The sequence below is a fragment of the Balaenoptera physalus genome (assembly GCF_965194825.1).
Source record: "Balaenoptera physalus genome assembly, chromosome: 7".
Taxonomy (NCBI): Eukaryota; Metazoa; Chordata; class Mammalia; order Artiodactyla; family Balaenopteridae; genus Balaenoptera; species Balaenoptera physalus.
The window spans coordinates 35,360,953-35,381,755 of NC_138886.1; the positions used below are offsets into that span (position 1 = coordinate 35,360,953).

A 20,803-nucleotide genomic window follows, 5' to 3' on the forward strand; every position below is an offset into this window, starting at 1 on the left:
ACACCAAAGGAGGGAGATGGAGTCCAATAGGGCCAACACTTTATATTTCTGCTTGAGACCAGCACAACTGAGATGCTGGCTTCTGGCTTCATACCCGTGCCAAAGCACGGCTTCTTTATCCCTCTTTCTTTACAAATAAAAATGCAAATGGATAGAAGGAGTGCCTATGATGTGGCCAAAATGCTCTGTCTGGAAAGCACACCTCTAGGTGATTTTCCTCCGCTTTGACTGACGGTCCAAGGCCTGGGCTGGGGGCAGTGGGATGGACAGGGTGCCCAGTTTGTGATCCTCCTCCCTGCCCACTGCCAGAGAAACCCTTCTTTTAGAGATCTTCAGCCTCATGGCTTTCGCTATCTCCATCATCCTAAGGAACAAACACAAACACATAAAACAAATGGAGAGTCTCCTCAATGTGAACACTCAGGGAGGCTTGGCAGGAGGGGGCAGCACATTCGTGCTCCAGGCCATGAAGACAGAATTCCCAAGATAGCCACAAGGGGCAAAGCTCCCAGCAGAGAGGCAGACAAGATCCCCCCGAGAGCCATCAGATTCCCATTTTAATGTGTTGCCATTAAAAAATATCTATATAAATGATGGAAAACCAGGTTATCTAGATCCTACTGATAACTGTGTTTACTTCTTGTAGCAAGGATTGAGCACTTGCTAGAATTTTACAGACTTCAGGTATTTGTTTCACTTGTATGTTCAAACTCACTACTCATGAGAATGCCATCTGTGGAGCCCTCAGAATAATCCCTCTCTGGATTGCTAGAAGAGTCCAGATAAGGGTGTTTTCCTAGGCTCTCCTGAAACACCATCAGGGTCCTTGGAGGTCAGATGCTCCTAAATCACTGACAAAGTCCAATATACCCCACAGTTCAGCATCCTGGGAGGCTCTGCTCCCTACTCAGTCTGAATCCCTTCTAGCAGGGCTAGAAAGGGCCTTAAAGGTTGCCACCTCTGCCAACCCTCCCAGTCAGGTCAGAGAAGCCCAAGTGTGACATCCCTGCCAAACTGCAGCTCTGCCTTGCCTTGGACAACCCCCTGGCAGCTCCTTCCATCTGACTCTGAGAAAAGTGCTTTATGCTAAGCTGAAATTGGGGTTCTCTTATATAACTTCCACCCCTAGGTTACCCCATTGGGACCATACAGAGTCCCTCTTCCCAGAGACAGCAGTTTGGAGACTGGAGATTGCTCAGTTACACAGGGATGGAAGGCTCAGGTTTGAAGCCCAACTATTCCCCTTCTTGGCTGTGTGACCCTGGGAAAGTCACTGACTTCTCTGAACCAAAGATTCTTCCACTGTTTCTTAGCGACATCACTGAGATATCATGACAGATTTGGTACTGTGCCTAGCAAAGCGAAGGCACGCGGTAATGTCTGATTGCCCATCCATTCAATCAATTATTCATTCATCTGAAAACTGTCCCCAGGTCCCTCGACAGTGCCTCATGCTTTCCAGCAGTACCAGAACTACATCAAAGCGCCCTAAGGGAGCTTTTTCTTCTTTTGTGCTCACCTTTTCTCACTGAGCTTCAAGTCCCTCTGTAACACTGTCAGGTCAATCTGGAAGCTGTTTATGTGCAAAGCCAGTATGATCACATAGGCGGTGATCTTTGCCTTCATAGAGTCTGAAATTAAGTTCCGCAAACTGCAAATCAGTGGCAATAAAAGAGAGGCAAAATTAAACTCCGAGATGATTTCTCCAAAAGCAAAGGAAAAACATCCAAGCCTGTTCCCTTATGCATTCAAAATGTCTTCTCATCCCGGGGAGAAGAAAAGGAATTAGAGCAACATCCCTTGTCCCGTTGTGGTGCCCAAGCCTTCACGCACAGTGGAGCAGTGAGCCCATGCCAGTGTCCCTCCAAGGGGACAGAGAAGGCCACACCTTCCCCAGGCACAGTCAGAGCCTCGCACTGGCGAGGACCCTCCCCATCTTCCCGGCCTGCTCAGCAGGGCTGCTGGGAAAACAGTCATCCCAAACTCAGCTGCCGCTGATTCTTCCAAGCACACTCAGAGCAGGACACACACTGCACGCAAGTGGCAGGAAGGAAGCCCAGGTGTGCTGCTTGGGGCGCTTTCCTCAAAGTCATCCCACTGGCCTGCCCTTTCCTGCAACACTGCCTCTCCATACAACAGTAGTTCCGTGGACATTAGGCAGAGGTCCTTGGAAGAAGAGTGTGACGTGAAGTCTTTGTTACAGGACTTCCCAGAGCCTTTAACGTGAGCTTCTCCCAAAGGGATAGAGTCTGTACTACAGTGTTGCCTAAACTCACTTGACCCCAGGAGCCCTCCAAATGGCAGTGCCCTCTTCAGCACAGTGTCTCTGTGGACACAGACTGCAATCCAAGCCCCCTCCCCACTCTCACCACCCTCCCTGTCCTGCTTTCTCCTTTTTCCAGGCAGAAGCCGAGAAATCAAGCCCCCTGACCTGCCATTGTTGTAGATCAAGCAGGTAAACTGCTTCAGCAGTTTGGTGTTAATGATGTGGGGAATTCCAGGTCCCAGGGCACCTACAAGACAAAATAGAGTCTGATCGTTTTCTTTCAAAACTCTCAGGACACACCTCACCTATGAGCTGGGAAAAGAGGACAACAGTTGGGCCACTGGAATAAACAGAGGCATGTGGGAAGAGAAGAAGGGGCTTGTGAAACAGAACAGCCACTTTCAAATGAACATGTGCTCAAGTGTGCTTCAGCCTGCAGACCATACATGCACAAGAGATGTTCATGACAGGGTGGTGACAGGAAAGAAAAGCAGACTCCAATGAGGCCTAAAGATACAGAGTTCAAAAGATGTTAGAAAGCAAAACAGATTGTGGAGAAAGCCCAGGGAGAGGGAAAGAAAGGGAGACTGGAATGTGAAAATAAGAATTAAGCAAATAGTGAAAAACATGAGTACAGGCATAGCTCAGAGACATTGCAGGTTTGGTTCCAGACCACTGCAATAAAGCAAGTCACGTGAACTTTTTGGTTTCCCAGTGCGTATAAGTTATGTTTATAGTATACTGTAGTCTATTAAGTATGCAACAGTATAAGGTCTAAAAAAAAGTGTCCAATAATTAATTAATTAAAAATGAAAATTAAGAAACAATGTCCAGAGGAAACTTGCACAAGCCTCTTAGATAGCCTAATCCACCAGAGGGCAGACAGCAGAACCAAGAAGAACTACAATCCTGCAGCCTGTGGAACAAAAACCACTTTCACATAAAGACAGACAAGATGAAAAGGCAGAGGGCTATGTACCAGATGAAGGAACAAGATAAAACCCCAGAAAAACAACTAAATGAAGTGGAGATAGGCAACCTTCTAGAAAAAGAATTCAGACTAATGATAGTGAAGATGATCCAGGACCTCAGAAAATGAATGGAGGCAAAGATCGAGAACATGCAAGAAATGTTTAACAAAGTCTTAGAAGAATTAAAGAACAAACACCTAGAAGAATTAAAGAACAAACAGAGATGAACAATACAATAACTGAAATGAAAAATACACTAGAAGGAATCAATAGCAGAATAACTGAGGCAGAAGAACGGATAAGTGACCTGGAAGACAGAATGGTGGAATTCACTGCTGCAGAACAGAATAAAGAAAAAAGAATGAAAAGAAATGAAGAAAGCCGAAGAGAACTCTGGGACAACATTAAACGCAACAACATTTGCATTATAGGGGTCCCAGAAGGAGAAGAGAGAAAGGACCTGAGAAAATATTTGAAGAGATTACAGTCGAAAACTTCCCTAACATGGGAAAGGAAATAGCCACCCAAGTCCAGGAAGCGCAGAGAGTCCCATACAGGATACACCCAAGGAGAAACACACTGAGACACATAGTAATCAAATTGGCAAAAATTAAAGACAAAAATTATTGAAAGCAGCAAGGGAAAAATGACAACATACAAGGGAACTCCTATAAGGTTAAGAGCTGATTTCTCAGCAGAAACTCTACAAGCCAGAAGGGAGTGGCATGACATATTTAAAGTGATGAAAGGGAAGAACCTACAACCAAGATTACACTACCCAGCAAGGATCTCATTCAGATTCGATGGAGAAATCAAAAGCTTTACAGACAAGCAAAAGCTAAGAGAATTCAGCACCATCAAACCAGCTCTACAACAGCTAAAGGAACTTCTCTAAGTGGGAAACACAAGAGAAGAAAAGGACCTACAAAAACAAACCCAAAACAATTAAGAAAATGGTAATAGGAACAGACATATCGATAATTACCTTAAACGTGAATGGATTAAATGCTCCAACCAAAAGACACAGGCTCGCTGAATGGATACAAAACCAAGATACATATATATGCTGTCTAGAGACCCACTTCAGACTTAGGGACACATACAGACTGAAAGTGAGGGGATGGAAAAAGATATTCTACACAAATGGAAACCAAAAGAAAGCTGGAGTAGCAATACTCATATCAGATAAAATAGACTTTAAAATAAAGAATGTTACAAGAGACAAGGAACGACACTACATAATGATCAAGGGATCAATCCAAGAAGAAGATATAACAATTATAAATATATAGGCACCCAACATAGGAGCACCTCAATACATAAGGCAACTGCTAACAGCTATAAGAGAGGAAATCGACAGTAACACAATAATAGTGGGGGACTTTAACACCTCACTTACACCAATGGACAGATCATCCAAACAGAAAATTACTAAGGAAACAGAAGCTTTAAATGACACAATAGACCAGACAGATTTAATTGATATTTATAGGACATTCCATCCAAAAACAGCAGATTACACTTTCTTCTCAAGTGCCAACGGAACATTCTTCAGGATAGATCACATCTTGGGTCACAAATCAAGCCTCAGTAAATTTAAGAAAATTGAAATCATATCAAGCATCTTTTCTGACCACGCTATGAGATTAGAAATCAATTACAGGGAAAAAAATGTAAAAAAACACAAACACATGGAGGCTAAACAATACATTACTAAATAACCAAGAGATCATGAAGAAATCAAAGAGGAAATCAAAAAATACCTACAGGGAATTCCCTGGCGGTCCAGTGGTTAGGACTCGGCGCTTTCACTGCCGGGGCCCGGGTTCAATCCCTCATCAGGGAACTAAGATCCCGCAAGCCACACCACGTGGCCAAAAAAAAAAAAAAAAAAAAAAAAACCTACAGACATATGACAATGAAAACACGACGATCCAAAACCTATGGGATGCAGCAAAAGCAGTTCTAAGAGGGAAGTTTATAGCAATACAAGCCTACCTCAAGAAACAAGAAAAATCTCAAACAATCTAACCTTACACCTAAAGGAACCAGAGAAAGAAGAACAAACAAAACCCAAAGTTAGCAGAAGGAAAGAAATCGTAAAGATCAGAGAAGAAATAAATGAAATAAAAACAAAGAAAACAATAGCAAAGATCAATAAAACTAAAAGCTGGTTCTTTGAGAAGATAAACAAAATTGATAAAACCATTAGCCAAACTCATCAAGAAACAGAGGGAGAAGACTCAAATCAATAAAATTAGAAATGAAAAAGAAGAAGTTACAATAGACACTACAGAAATACAAAAGCATCCTAAGAGACTACTACAAGCAACTCTATGCCAATAAAATGGACAACCTAGAAGAAATGGACAAATTCTTAGAAAAGTATAACGTTCCAAGACTGAACCAGGAAGAAATAGAAAATATGAACAGACAAATCACAAGTAATGAAATTGAAACTGTGATTAAAAATCTTCCAACAAACAAAAGTCGAGGACCAGATGGCTTCACAGGTGAATTCTATCAAACATTTAGAGAAGAGCTAACACCCATCCTTCTCAAACGCTTCCAAAAAATTGCAGAGGAAGGAACACTCCCAAACTCATTCTGAGGCCACCATCACCCTGATACCAAAACCAGACAAAGATACTACAAAAAAAGAAAATTACAGACCAATATCACTGATGAATATAGATGCAAAAATCCTCAATAAAATACTAGCAAACAGAATCCAACAACACATTAAAAGGATCATACACCACGATCAAGTGGGATTTATCCCAAGGATGCAAGGATTCTTCAATATACGCAAATCAATCAATGTGATACACCACATTAACAAATTGAAGAATAAAAACCATCTGATAAAAAAAGTCCATATCTTAATTAAAAAATACTTTACTGCTAAAAAATGCTAACCATCATCTGAACCTTCAGCGAGTCATAGTAGTGACATCAAAGATCACTGACCACAGACCATCATAATAAATATAACAATGAAAAAGTTTAAAATATTGTGAGAATTACTGAAACCTGACAGAGAGACACAAAAGTGAACAGATACTCTTGGAAAAACAGCGCCAACAGACTTGCTCAACACAGGGTTGCCACAAACCTTCAATTTGTAAAAAACACAATATCTATGAAGGACGATAAAGTGAAGCACAATAGAACGAGGTGTGTCTGTACAGACCCTTGGGTGCCCAATCACAGGAACACGACTGCAAGCACCTTATGCCTAAAACCACAGGTGTCTCCCTCTGGGTTTCTGACTCTGGGTGGATGTGAGTGTGTGGCAGCCACCCATGCCCTGGCAATCGGTGGCACGGGTTACTAGCAGAAACTGACTTCTCTCCCAGTCAGAAATAGCTGACACAACAACGTGCCACAAGCCTTCACAAGCAAGGCCAATTTTTCTTCCCCCATTTTTGTCTAACTGTCCCTTAAAACGTTCATTTGATTTGACTGGATATTCAACTTTGCCTAACACAGAAGTAGTGAATGTTAGCTCTGAGCAATCGTATAATCCAACCCGACCCTATTTTCCGAGGAAAGGGCTTTGTAAGTTCTCTCAGCATGTCAGCAGTACCAATCAGAATCCCACTGTTACACAGTTATAAATAAAGACATGGAAAGACATGTCCATTTCCTCTCTCACTAGAGCTAGTCTAAGAATTATAGACAAATAACAGACTGAAACTAACTAGAATAAAATGTCTATCATGATATGTGCACCCCAAAGTTCATAGCACTATTTACAATAGCCAAGACATGGAAGCAACCTAAGTGTCCATCAACAGATGAATGGATAAAGAAGATGTGGTATACATATATACAATGGAATATTATTCAGCCATAAAATAGAATGAAATAATGCCATTTGTAGCAACATGGATGGACCTAGAGATTCCCATACTAAGTGAAGTCAGACAGAGAAAGACAAATACCATATGATATCACTTATATGTGGAATCTAAAAACATGATACAAATGAACTTATTTACCAAACAGAAATAGACTCACAGACATAGAAAACAAACTTATGGTTACCAAAGGGGAAGGGGGGGAGGGAGGGATAAATTAGGAGTTTGGGACTAACAGATACACACTACTATATATAAAATAAACAACAAGGACCTAGTGTCCTTGTTGTTGTTCCTTGCACAAGGAACTTTATTCAGTATCTTGTAATAACCTATAATGGAACAGAATCTGAAAAAAGAACATATATATGTATAAATACATATGTAACTGAATCACTGTGCTGTACACCTGAAACTAACAATATAAATCAAGTAAACGTCAATTTAAAAAAAAAATGTCTAGCATGGACTTACTTTTCCGCTTAATCACTTTCTGTGCTCGAAATCTGATGAGAGTGTCCAGAAACCATATGCACCGGGCCTGGCGGTCTCGGCTCTCCTCACTTGATGGCAAAGACTTCAACGCTTCTATGACAAAGGAGCAGTGACTAAAACAAGGGAGGGAAAAGGAGGAATGTGTTAAGACCGGCTCTGTCAGGAGCCATTCACTCCTTCACAATGAAAACAGCAGGTACCCTTCACACCTGGTACACAGTCAACAGCTGAGGAAGGGCCATCCAACCAGCTCCTTATAATAGGAGGAGCATGATTTAGTGCAGGAACAGTAAAGGTCTAGATAACAAATATTATACATTTTGTGGGCAACATGGTCACTGCCATTGTAATGCAAAGGCAGCCATCGATAACATATAAATAAATGACTGAAGCTACGTTACAATAAAACTTTATTCACAGGCAGTGGGCCAGACTCAGCACTCGGGCCATAGTGGGCCCAATCCTTATGTGGTGGTCTGGAGCACAGCCTCTCAACTATCTGGGTTTGAATCCCCATTCTGCCATGCAGTGGCTTGGGCAAGCTTCTGAACATCTCTGCCTTGGTTTCTTCACCTGTAAATTAAGGCCAATGATAGTACCCTTGTCCTACGGGTTTTTGTGGATTAAATGAGACAGGGAAAGCAGTGCTTGGCACATGTAAGAGCTCCATCAATGTTGGCTATTATTTTTACATACTGTTGTTCTACCACTATCAGGATCATGAACTCGCAGCGATAAAAGGCTCTTCAAGATCATCTTGTATCGGCCTCATTTTACATATAGGAAAACTGAGGCTCAGACAGGGGAATATCACACAGTCCATCAGGCAGATGGGGACTCGGTTCTCCAGACTCCCAGCCCAGAACTCATTCCTGCACCTGCCCCTGAGCCACAATCACATCAAGACAATGAAGAACCAGTAAAGACCACTTCTTTGGAGAGAGGGAAACATGTATTTTCCAAGACTTTGGATTTCATTGACCAGTAAAATTTCCAAACGAAAATTGGGGGAACCAACATAGGGTTGACAACTTTTTATTTTCTCAAGATAAAATTATTGAAAGAAAAAACTCAAAAGCAAAAAAACCTCATCATCATTAAAAAAAAAAACTGTTTTAAAAGCCAAAAAGTGGGGGTGGGGGGGTGGAGGGAGGAGAGGAAATCATCTCTGAATTATTTAAAATATACTATATTTAAAATACATAATTTAACTTTAGAAAAGCTCACTCAGGACATCACCACAGATAAACCATCACTTCAGCTGGCACCTACTCCCAGGCCAGCACTTGGGCCACACCAGTGACAATCGGCAACAGCATAACATTGGCTGGGGGGGTGGGACCGACACAGGTCAGCTCCACTTCCCAGCCCCAGACTACAAGGCCTCACCACCCTCTGCCCAGTCACAGGTTCCACGTACTCACAGGCCAATTCTCTCCCTTGAAAGCCACCCACAGCCTTGGGACAACAGGCCTGGGAGCTCAACCATTTGAGAAAACACTAGCTTGTTCACGTTCAAATGCTGAACAGACGTATATCCTCACTGACTAACACCCAAGGTCTGCTTCATGTCTGACTACTGTTGTATCCCAACATCACTCCCCAGACACTCCATCTGCCCAAGTCGGGTACCTGTTCTCTTCAATCATCTTCAGTATTTCTTCTGAAGTGACATTCCTGAAAGCTTCAGATGGGCTCTGAAGAGCGTCATACTCCGCAGGGGAAAGAACTAGTTGTAGGTCAAGAACAACCTGACCAAAATGGAAACATCCAACTAGCTAGATCATCTTATATCGGCCACATTTTACAGATGGGAAAATTTGAGGCTTAGAGAGGGGAAGATCACACAGTATGTCCGGGCAGAGCTTCAGGACTCAGTTCTCCAGGCTCCCAGCCCAGAGCTCATTGCCTGCCTGGGCTTTCTGCCTTCTCTTATCACAAAGCCACTGCAGGGACTTTCCATCTGACTAGAACCACAAGTATGGAAACTCTACATTCCAACCCTTCTTTATAAAATCAGTCTGCCCTAGACTTTGGACACTGGCCAACTTAAAAGTCGTATTTTGACTCTTCACGGAAGGTGACCCCCACAAGGCTGAACCATGGGCATTCTGCATTTTGCTGAGGGATGGGTTTGAATCCCAAGGCCGGAGAGGCCACTGCTGCAGCAGGTGCCTCAGCTAGTGAGGGAGCCTCGCTGACTTCCCAGCAATAGCGCTGGGGCAACTGCAAGAGTCTGGGGCGAGCTTCTATGAGCATCACAGGACCACTGACACCCTCAAGAGAGCCTGGCCATGCCACTCCTGTGAGCATATCCCAACCTGGGAAATGAGGTGGTGTTTCTCCCACAAAAAGGATACGGTCTTCAAATTTATACACGTCTTCAGGCTTGGCTGCATCAGCGTGGCAGGGAGGGAGGTAGAGGGAGTCATCCTGCAAGTCATCGTGGATGGCGTCACTGACCAGGGCTTTTCAACAAAGGAAGAGTCAGTGTCAGTGTCACCCTGCTCGGCTTCAAGTTCCCCCACACTCTGCAACCCGTGCACTCAAGATCATCATCGCCTGGAACCCCCTCATCTGAACTTCACAAATTGTTAGTGAAAAAGAAAAATCAAATTATGAAGCTAACTATCACACAGAAATAACCATGTAAGAATTAAGTATGCACACAGACAAGAACAGAGAAGAAAACAGGAAAATTGTAATAGTTGGTCTTGTAGAATGATGGGAAAATGGGTGAATTATTTTTCTTTTTAAATGTCCTTTAGTAGCTGAGAGTAAACTGAACAAAAAAAATTGAAAAATTTACTTAGACATTAAAGTATATCTTTGACTAAATGGAGACATGTTTCTATGTTCCTGGATGGGAAAACATAATATTATAAAGATGCTGATTCTCCCCATATTAATCCCAATTGGATTTTGAGAGAACTTGACAAAATAATTCTTAAGATCACCTGGAAAAAAAAAGCATGCTACAGGACTTCCCTGGTGGTGCAGTGGTTAAGAATCCACCTGCCAATTCAGGGGACACGGGTTTGAGCCGTGGTCTAGGAAGATCCCACATGCCGTGGAGCAACTAACCCCGTGCACCACAACTACTGAGCCTGCGCGCCCTAGAGCCCGTGCTCCGCAACAAGAGAAGCCACCGCAATGAGAAGCCCGCTCACCGCAAGGAAGAGTAGCCCCCGCTCACCACAACTAGAGAAAGCCCACGTGAAGCAACAAAGACCCAACACAGCCATAAATAAATAAATAAAAAAGCATGCTACAATAACCAGTACATCTGTGAAAAATAAGGATGGAGGATAAATTTGCCCTATCAGACAACAAACTGGAAGGTGAGGCTACTACAATCAAAAGGACCTGATGCTGCTACAAGAATAGCCAGTCAGAATGATGAGCGAGAACACAATTAAGAATGTGGCAGGGGCTTCCCTGGTGGCGCAGTGGTTGAGAATCTGCCTGCCAATGCAGGGGACACAGGTTCGAGCCTTGGTCTGGGAAGATCCCACATGCCGCGTAGCAACTGGGCCCGTGAGCCACAACTACTGAGCCTGCGCGTCTGGAGCCTGTGCTCCACAACAAGAGAGGCCACGACAGTGAGAGGCCCGCGCACCGCGATGAAGAGTGGCCCCTGCTCGCCACAACTAGAGAAAGCCCTTGCACAGAAACGAAGACCCAGCACGGCCAAAAAATAAATAAATAAATTAATTAATTAATTAATTTTAAAAAAAGAATGGTAAAATGATACAGATGATTTTTTAAATCATTTTTTACAAAAGGAAAGGATGGAGTTGGGGACAACTGGCTAATCATTTGGAAAATATAAAATTAGGTTTATACCATAGACCAAAAAAAAAAATCATCATTAAATTGTAAATGCAAAAAGTTAAACTGTGAAAGTACTGAAAGACAACATAGGAAAATATATAATCATCGGGTATGGAAAGATTTTCTAAAACTTACTAAAATTCCATTTTAATAGAAAAACTGCTCTCATATATATATAACTTTCTCTTATGTTCTTATAATGCATTTGAACACTAAACACGTTACACATTTTAAATAATATAATTTAATACTCAAGCTGCTGAAGAATTTAGGAAAAGAAAAAGATCCAGTGACCTCAAAGTGTCTCTAGAGGCTAGCTCATCATCATCACATCAGCCTTTTTGACTAAAACCTCCCTGTAACTCACAGAAACTTGAGGCCGTCTCCCTCCTCTGTGCCCTGCAGGCTGTAGCCCTGGCACCAAGGACACAGAGGGCACATAACCGTTCCCATGTCTGTCTCCTCTACTCGACTGTGAGCTCACTGAGAACAGGCCATGTCAGATGTTTCTTATGATTTCCAGTCTGTTCCTAAGAAGGCCCTCAGGGAGAAGCAGGAAGGAATCCAGCCCTAACTCCCATCACTTCTATCTGTGGGGCAGGTGAAAGATCTCAAGAGAAGGGAAAGCTGTTTCTACCAGCAGCCTCTTACCCCAAGTTCCAGCTGCTTACCAGTCACACCCTTTGTATCGATTATACTCTCTGCAGCTTTAGCCACTGCACTATTCAAAGATTCACTGCCAACTTTGTTCATTCTCCTGGAGTTCAGAGCCCGCTTCTGTTTGGTGGTACCAAAGGCTTCAATGCAAGAATCCATCTGTGCAAAAGACAAATTTGGTCACTGGGAACAGGCTGAGCACTGTTACTCCTAGCTGTGTGACTACGGGTAAACAGCCTCTCTGAGCCATTAATACCACTTCTGTAAATTGGGTTGACTCATACCTAACTACCTCATAGGCTTGTTTTAAGAACCAAAAGATATTAAGAGATTTGAAGTACTTGCTTTATAAACTGTAATGAGTTATTTATAAATCAACAGTGTTTTCACCTGTAAAATAAAAAGACTAGACTTAGGGTTGGTAAATCTGGGGCACATGGCTTACCGGTTTTCCAATCCTACACCGAAAACAGACATTACTAATAGATCACTCACTCTCCCTCTGAGCCTGAAGACAGCTTCACTCCCCTCCAGGCAGCACTGGAGACTCAATCAGTTTGCCATCCTGGGGTGAGATGAGCTTCGTAGGAAGCTTCTACATTGAAAATCCTAAAGTTTACTTTGTCTTGATGTGAAGTTTCCAGGCTTCCAATATTTTCTGAAACTTGGATTAAATCCTGAAAATAAGTGTTATGCTACAGCCCAGAGAACCAGTTCCAGACACTGGCACAGAGCTGTGTATAGCTGGTCCAGAGAGGAGGTCTGCAGTCTGTGAGGCCAAGGAGGCCTCTGCAAGTAGGAACTGTCCAGAGAACCACAGACTGAATGAGCTGGGAGCAGCTAGGGAGACCCCTGTGTTCAACCAGCTCATTTTACTGATGGAGAAACCCAAGGCCTGGAAGGAACTCGCTTTAGGTCTCACATCTTAGTTCTGTCATACTTACCTTTTCTCTAAAAGATTTGGTGTGACTCTCTAGTATCGATTCACTCTGAACTGATTCATCTACAAAACACAAAACAAAAACAAAGAAAAGAAAGCAAACTGTTAAGGCCTACAGACCGTAATAGTGTTTAATATTTGTTTAACAGTTAATCTAAGAAAAACAGATTTCTTTAGTACAGGACTTCCCAGAGCTTAACATGAGTGTATACTGTGAACATTTAGTATGAAGCTTCAGTATACAGTTAGAGGATTTGGAGAATAAATTAGAGTCAAGTGAAGGGGTCATGGATCCAAGCCCTTCATTTCACAAATAAGGAAACATGAGGCCTCCAGGTGAAATGACTTGCCCCAGGCAATGCAGAGATGGGATTAGAAACGAAGTCCTCCGCTCTTCCCAGTATATAGTTCTGCCCTCCTTGTAAAAGACCTAAGGAGGAGAGATCAAGAGGGGGACCTGGAGCTCACCTCCCCCAACAAATACATCAAAAATACATCTACATGTGGAACAATTCTCACGGAAAACTAACTAGAAACCGGCAGAAGAATTCCTATACAACCAAAGCGTGCTGATGTGTATAAAATGGATGACTAATAAGAACCTGCTGTATAAAAAAATAAATTAAATTAAAAAAAAAAAAGAAAGATTTCCACGTAACCAGGTAGTAGGGTCGGGACCCCCCCACCCCCCGCCCCGCCCTGAGAGGGATCTGAAAGGAAGAGAAGGTCTGCATGGGCTCACTCTGCACCACAGCTTGGTACAGGATCTGGGCCAACCAGCCCCTGGAAGGAGACTGGGTCTAGCAGCTGGGGAGCAGCCCCTGCCCCTGACAGGGTGTTGACAGCCATGGAGCAGAAAGGAAGGACCACCTCACACACTCCTTGGGCTTTAGACCCCCAACACCAACCACACCCCATATCAAGGTAATAGCGGCCACCACACCCTGAGGACATTCCATTGTGTATGTATGTAAAATTGTTCATTAATTTCTTAATTAAACACATTTTTGTTTTTATATGTAAAGAAGTTGTAAATATTGGTTTATTCTAGCCATTATACATATATACACAATGGAATACTACCCAGCCATAAAAAAAAGAATGAAATTTTGCCATTTGCAACAAAATGGATGGACCTGGAGGTCACTACGCGTAGTGAAATAAGTCAGACAGAGAAAGACAAGACATTTTTTTAAAAATACCAATGAATGTATATACAAAACAGAAACAGACTCACAGGGCTTCCCTGGTGGCTCAGTGGTTAAGAATCCGCCTGCCAATGCAGGGGACACGGGTTCCAGCCCTGGTCCGGGAAGATCCCACATGCCGTGGAGCAAGTAAGCTCGTGCGCCACAACTACTGAGCCTGCACTCTAGAGCCTGCGAGCCACAACTACTGAGCCCGTGAGCCACAACTACTGAAGCCTGCGCGCCTAGAGCCCGTGCTCTGCAACAAGAGAAGCCAGCACAATGAGACGCCTGTGCACCGCAACAAGGGTAGCCCCTGCTCGCCGCAACTAGAGAAAGTTCATGTGCAGCAACAAAGAGCCAACGCAGCCAAAAATAAATTAAAATAAATTAAAAACAAAAAAACAAAAAGAGACTCACAGACACAGAAAACAAACTTATGGTTACTAAGGGTGTGGGGGAGGTACAAATAAGGAGTATGGAAGTAACAGATACAAACTACTATACATAAAAGAGATAAGCAACAAGGATGTACTGTATAGTACAGGGAATTGTACCCAATAGCTTGTAATAAACTATAATGGAATATAATCTGCCAAAAAAAAAAAAAATATATATATATCATATGCCATACACCTGAAACAAAATACTGTAAATCAACTGTACTTCAATTTTTTTAAAAAGTTAAAAAAAAATTTTTTTTAAGACCTAAAAGCAGGCATAAACATGAGGTATGTATTATTTACATGAAGCTCTGTAATCTCCCACAGAGCATTCATGTAAGGGGCAATATAATCTAGTGGACAGAAGCACAAGCTCTGGAGTGACCATGCCACATTTAAATCCCAGGTCTCTCATATACGCCAGCAGTACGATCCTGCCAAAGTCACTTAGCCTCTGGGCGAGGTTCATCATTGATTAAACAAAAGGAATATAATACCTACCCCACAGGATTGTTATGTGAAGTAAATGACGTAGTGCATTGAAAGTGCTTAGAACAGTGCCCAGAGCATAGTAAGGACCCAATAAATGTTGTGCGTATTTTGATATATGCTGGTTAGAATTAACCAATATTTACAAATTTTTTACTTGTAAAAACAAAAACGTGTTTAATCAACAAATTAATGAACAATTTTCTTTGCCTCTTCAGAATATAGAAGAGCATTTGGCGGATAACTTATGTGCAGTTATATTTGTTTGCAAAGCAGGGAATTCTTAACCTAGAGACTATGGACCCCTAGGAAATTCACAGCTGGGTTTTGGGATGCAAGATCCCTTTAAAATTATATGCAAAATCTCACATTTTTTGTAAATTCCGTATGTTTCTAGGAGTTAGGTCCAGGTCCTTATGAGATTCTCAAAAGGGCTGAGACCACTGCTTTGAGAAAATGAAGTTATTAGAACTAATGCCTCTGAAGGTATGAAGCAGATTCACAATGATCCTAAGGATCCTTATCTAACTCCCTCCCCTACCATGGTTCTCAGTATTTAAGATTTAGGAACAGGAGCCCCTTGAGTTTGACCCTCTTATCTATCATTTTGGAAGATCCCACTCTAGCCCTAAACATTCTAAAATGCCAAAGTGGAGAAGTATTGTAACTTCTCCCAGTGGATTAGAGAGAAAATGGATCTCTTCCCAAATTAGAAAGTGTAGAGACTTTGCATCGACCTGGAAGTTACTGTCTAACCTGTAAGCAACTTCTATCATCTACCAGAGATTCTAAAACCTCTACTCCAGGGCTTCCCTGGTGGTGCAGTGGTTAAGAATCCACCTGCCAATGCAGGGGACACGGGTTCGAACCCTGGTCCAGGAAGATCCCACATGCTGCTGAGCAACTAAGCCCGTGTGCCACAACTACTGAGCCTGCGCTCTAGAGCCCGTGAGCCACAACTACTGAACCCGCGTGCCACAACTACTGAAGCCCATGCTCCGCAACAAGAGAAGCCACCGCAATGAGAAGCCTGCACACCTCAACAAAGAGTAGCCCCCGCTCACCGCAACTAGAGAAAGCCTGCGCACAGCAACAAAGACCAAACACAGCCAAAAATAAATAAATAAAATAAATAAATTTTTAAAAAAAATTTTAAACCTCTACCCCAACTAGAACAACTAAAAATTAAGAAAGGCCCTCGATGGAAAAGAATATCATATATGCCCTCCAATACTCTGCTCTGATCAGTGCTCAACTTGCTTTAACTAAGATTAGTTTCCTGATCTTAAGTCTGTAAACACTGTAGGGACAGATCTGTCTGTTTTGCTATATTCACAGCCCCTAACTTGTGCCTGGAGCATAGTAGGTTATCAATAAATATTTGCTGAGTAAAAGCACTTTTAAAACTTTTTCAAATGGGAAAAAAAGAACCTTTAAAAAATAGCTACAAAATGTATTTTACAAATCAAAACGTCAAACCGACTCATCCAGCAAACCTAAAATATTCAGCATTTCTTTGAGCCTTCATGACTAGGACCTACCAGAAAACAGCGGCTGCATATTGAACAATTCAGCATCATATACTTCCATTTGGCCAGAGGTCTTGTTCAAAATTCCCACAAAGTGCCTGAATAAAGAAGGAATAATACCAGTGACAATGGATTATTCAAAAGGTATTGTTTATACAACCTCCTTTTTTCCACTTTAAACTTCTCAACCTTCTTTCTGCCCCAATACACCTGAGGAAGACATCACTTGCTCATGAGTAACAATAATCCCCTATAGCAGCCAATTCTCTGCATGGGGAGGGAAAGGAGGAAAGCGTTCATGAAGAGGCTCCGGGGGCAGCGGGGGGCGGGGAGCCACCAGGTGATTCTTGTAGCTCATCACATTTGGGCTCACTGCTGTAGTGGGAAACCCTTCTGGAATATAAGAATCTGGAATTAAACACTACAATTTACTGCACGTATAAATTCTATGGAGGCAAAGACAAGTAAGACCTCGGTAATTATGAGAAGACCAGTTTAAACTAGAAAATCTTTGTAAAGGGATGATAAAAATTAAAAGTTTCAAGCATATACACACTAATCTGACTTCTATCAGGGTGGTTCAGGGGGGACCCTGAAAGGGGCTTGTTTGTGATTCACTGATGGCTATCTTCACAAGGACACTGCATCATGCCAACCCCTGACACTTAAGACTACTCAGGCTGGACAATCTTCACTGTACCAAGGAGTAGACTGGGGGTCAGTAAAGGGCAGAATTGCCCCAAGTCAGTAATCTTTCCAGAGCTAGACAGAAATTCTGGAGCCTTGGACACTACCAAATCCTTTTCTTGTAGTTAGTTCCAAGGCAGACTTCTGGTAAACTCTGGCCTATTGATCACACATTCCAAATTAGTGGAGACAGCTGTCTTTCGGGAACAAGATAGGTATAAGCAAAGAATACTGCGAGTTAATGATGTGGTCAGAAATAACGAAGGTGGTCAAAAGGTACAAACTTCCAGTTATAAAATAAGTAAGTCCTAGAGATGTAATGTACAGCATGGTGACTATAGAAAATAATGCTGTAACATATATTTGAAAGTTGTTAAGCGAGTAAGTCTTAAAAGTTCTCATCACAAGAAAAAAATTTTGTAACTATGTGTGGATGTTAACTAGACACTGTAGTGGCCATTTGGCAATATATACATACATTGAATCATTATGTTATACCCCTGAAACTAACATAATGTTATATGTCAATTATATCTCAATTAAAAACAATTTTGGGGACTTCCCTGGTGGCACAGTGGTTAAGAACCTGCCTGCCAATGGGGGACACGGGTTCGATCCCTGGTCCGGGAAGATCCCACATGATGCGGAACAACTAAGCCCGTGTGCCACAACTACTGAGCCTGCGCTCTAGAGCCTGTGAGCCACAACTACTGAGCCTGCGTGCCATAACTACTGAAGCCCGTGTGCCTAGAGCCCATGCTCTGCAACGAGAGAAGCCACCGCAATGAGAAGTCCGCACACCACAATGAAGAGTAGTCCCCGCTCATCGCAACTAGAGAAAGCTCGTGTGCAGCAACAAAGACCCAATGCAGCCAAAAATAAATTAATTAATTTACAAAAAAATTTTTTTTAAGATTACAAATGAATGAGGTTTTCAGGAAATTAAACAAATGTAAGTCACTTTTCAATTTCAGGAATGTCTACATGCTGGTGTGAGGGCCCCGGGGTCTGGGAACACAGGAACTTGGTAAATCTCTCTAGATTTCCCCCACTGCCCCTAAAATAAAGACAGAGAAGAGCAGTGCCAGTGCCACCACCACCACCCCCGGCTTCCCACAATCCCTTTCCCCTGTCCCTACCTGCAGAGAGTGTTGCATTTCAGGGCTCCAGTCCCAAAATTGTTTCCCACATAGGAAAGTCTGTCTGTTTCAGCTGCCTAAAATGTAGAGGCGGGGAAAGCTCCATTACAGCCAATGTTGAAAGATAGTAAATATCTTGACTCCCTTTTCCACATTTGCAGAAGCTTTAGAATCCAAACCACAGGTGGATTAGAACGAGAGCCTCTTTGAGATGATCCAGCTCCACTATCTCTAAGTGAATCTGGGGTATCCCTGCGGGAAAGGCAAGAGGACCTTTGAAAAGTCCCAGGTAGTGCTGGCTTCTAGCTGGTCTGAGAAGTTCTTGGGGGAGCTGTACCACAGGACTTGGAAGATGGGCCCGGGGCTCTCAGCACTTAGAGGCATACAACAAAATGATTCTGCAGACAACCCCAAAGTCCAAGCCCTTCTTGAACCTCTTTGCTCTCCTCTATCATGACTGCTCCTTATATGCTCTCAGGACCGTGGAAATGGTTAATTCACTCCTTAATCAGAGCCAAGCTTTCCTGCTTCCCCATGTTTGTCCTGGCTATCCTCTTCACCTGGAGTACTAACTTCAGCTGTTAAACCCTCCTCCATCCTTCAGAGTTCAGCTCCCATGCACCCTCCCCCAGGAAGACATTCTAGCAAGCAGAGACTTCACTGACTGAGCTCACTCCGCCCTGCTCTGTACTCTCTCTCCCAGGGACCCTGAGCTTTATCTATTTCTGTATGAGTGTCCCTCACATCCAGTTCTCACCTCTCTAGAGCAGTGCTTCTCAACCCAGGGAATTACCCCTCTGGGGATATCTAGGCATGTCTGACAGTCTGTTTGCTACAACTGGGAGGTGCTCCTGGTAGCTAATGGGTAGAGGCCCGGAAAGCTGCTAAACATCCAGTGCTGCACAGGAGAGCCTCCACATCAAAGAATTATCTAGGTCAAAATGTCAATAGTGCTGAGGCTGAGAAACGCTGCTCTGGAGTACGAGCTCCCTCAGAGTGGTGCCAGCTCTCACTTAGCTCTTTCCCTAGCAGCTTACAGCCCAGGGCCACAGTGGGGCTCAATAAATGCTTGTTGAATGAACAAATGAATAAAAGGCTAGCACTTCACCACAAGTGTGAAACTCAGTGGAACCTGTCCCCATACCCCAGCCTGCTGGGGCTCAAAGTTGCTATCCCCCCTTTTCTCCACTCACTCACTCCTACCTCCACCCACACCCAGGAGGCCTCCTGAGGCCTGAAGAGTGGAGGCGACGGGCCACGGCAGCACTTACCAGGATCCGCTGACTCCTCTTTCTGGGGTTTGTGGAGTCATTGCTCTTGTACAAGGTAAAGCGCATGTTGCCTGGATTCTGTAGCTTCCCGTTGGAGAACTGGACTGTAAGATTGCAGCCCAAGAATGAGATGAGAGCACAAGAGTATGGTGGGGAGGAAATGGACTGTCAACGGGAGGGAGTGACTGGAGGAATGGGTATGGCAAGGAACCCAGGTCCTGACCCAAAGGGGGACTGAAGGAGGTCCTGGTCCAGGTGGCAAGAGGGGCTGGGGAGGGGCTCTGACAGGAGGGAATAACTAGGGGAATGGGGCTGACTGAGGACACCTCGGCCAAATCTAGAAAGACAGAGGGAATTCCTGGCCAGTAGAGAGAAGGAAATAGAGCAGGTGTGAGACCTGGTGGGTGAGGAGATGACGGGCTCCTGGGTACATACGGCCCTGGAGAGGGGGTAACTAGGATTTCCTCATCCAGGTGGGAGGTGGTACCAGAAAGATGGTGCGATGACAGAGGAGCCCTGGCCGAGCGCCAAGTAGTGGGGGAGACTATAAGGGATCTTGGCCCAGCTGGGAACGGGCACCCGACGGATGTGGGAAGTGGAGCGCTGTAGCGGTACCGAAGCGGAAGGGGAGGAAGTTACGGGGAACTCTGCTCCAGCTTCGCAGTCTTTACCCAGTAGAGCTCTCTGGCTCTCGTCGGGCTCTCCACAGTACAGCCACCTGGCACTCGGCAACACCTCCGCCGCCATCTCGCCTCTCCAGACGCCAAGCCCAGTAACTAAAACAGCCGGGGCCAGTAACGCGTTTAAGCACACGCGGAGGCAACGCTCCGGGCCGGAAGAGGCGTGGCCTCGCCGAGCACCGCCCTGCACGCATAGAGACTCCGCCCCCAGCAGGCACCGCCCCGCTCTTTCCCTGAGCTCGGAGGCGCGCCATCCCCGCCCACTCTTCGCCCCGCCCCTCCGCGCGGAGAGGCGTGGTCTCCATCCTCACCCTGTCCCGCTCCCTCCTCCGCCGGCCTCTCCAAGGCGCAG

General features: G+C 43.9%; 2 protein-coding genes across 6 annotated transcripts in view; one reads left to right on the forward strand and one right to left on the reverse strand.

Annotated features, from left to right (window-relative positions):
- Positions 1–9,220, forward strand: part of FBXO10 (F-box protein 10) — an 83,094-nt gene extending 73,874 nt beyond the window's left edge. For 4 of the 5 annotated variants that reach the window (XM_082468586.1, XM_082468590.1, XM_082468589.1 and 1 more), the window contains one exon: positions 8,312–9,220. In XM_082468586.1, coding sequence (XP_082324712.1) covers positions 8,312–8,518 — 207 coding nt within the window. In that variant the 3' untranslated portion in view covers positions 8,519–9,220. The remainder of the gene's footprint in view (positions 1–8,311) is intronic. The other variant, XM_082468584.1, reaches the window with a different exon arrangement.
- On the reverse strand, positions 23–20,632 carry POLR1E (RNA polymerase I subunit E). Its single transcript, XM_082468706.1, has 12 exons — positions 20,443–20,632; positions 19,772–19,875; positions 18,501–18,577; positions 16,687–16,772; positions 13,031–13,089; positions 12,101–12,245; positions 9,956–10,063; positions 9,228–9,324; positions 7,575–7,708; positions 2,432–2,513; positions 1,520–1,651; positions 23–364 (listed from the first exon to the last, which is right to left on the reverse strand). The coding sequence occupies exons 1-12, from the start codon at positions 20,516–20,518 to the stop codon at positions 205–207; spliced, it is 1,260 nt and encodes a 419-aa protein (XP_082324832.1). The 5' UTR covers positions 20,519–20,632; the 3' UTR covers positions 23–204.
- Between the last annotated feature and the right edge of the window lie 171 nt (positions 20,633–20,803).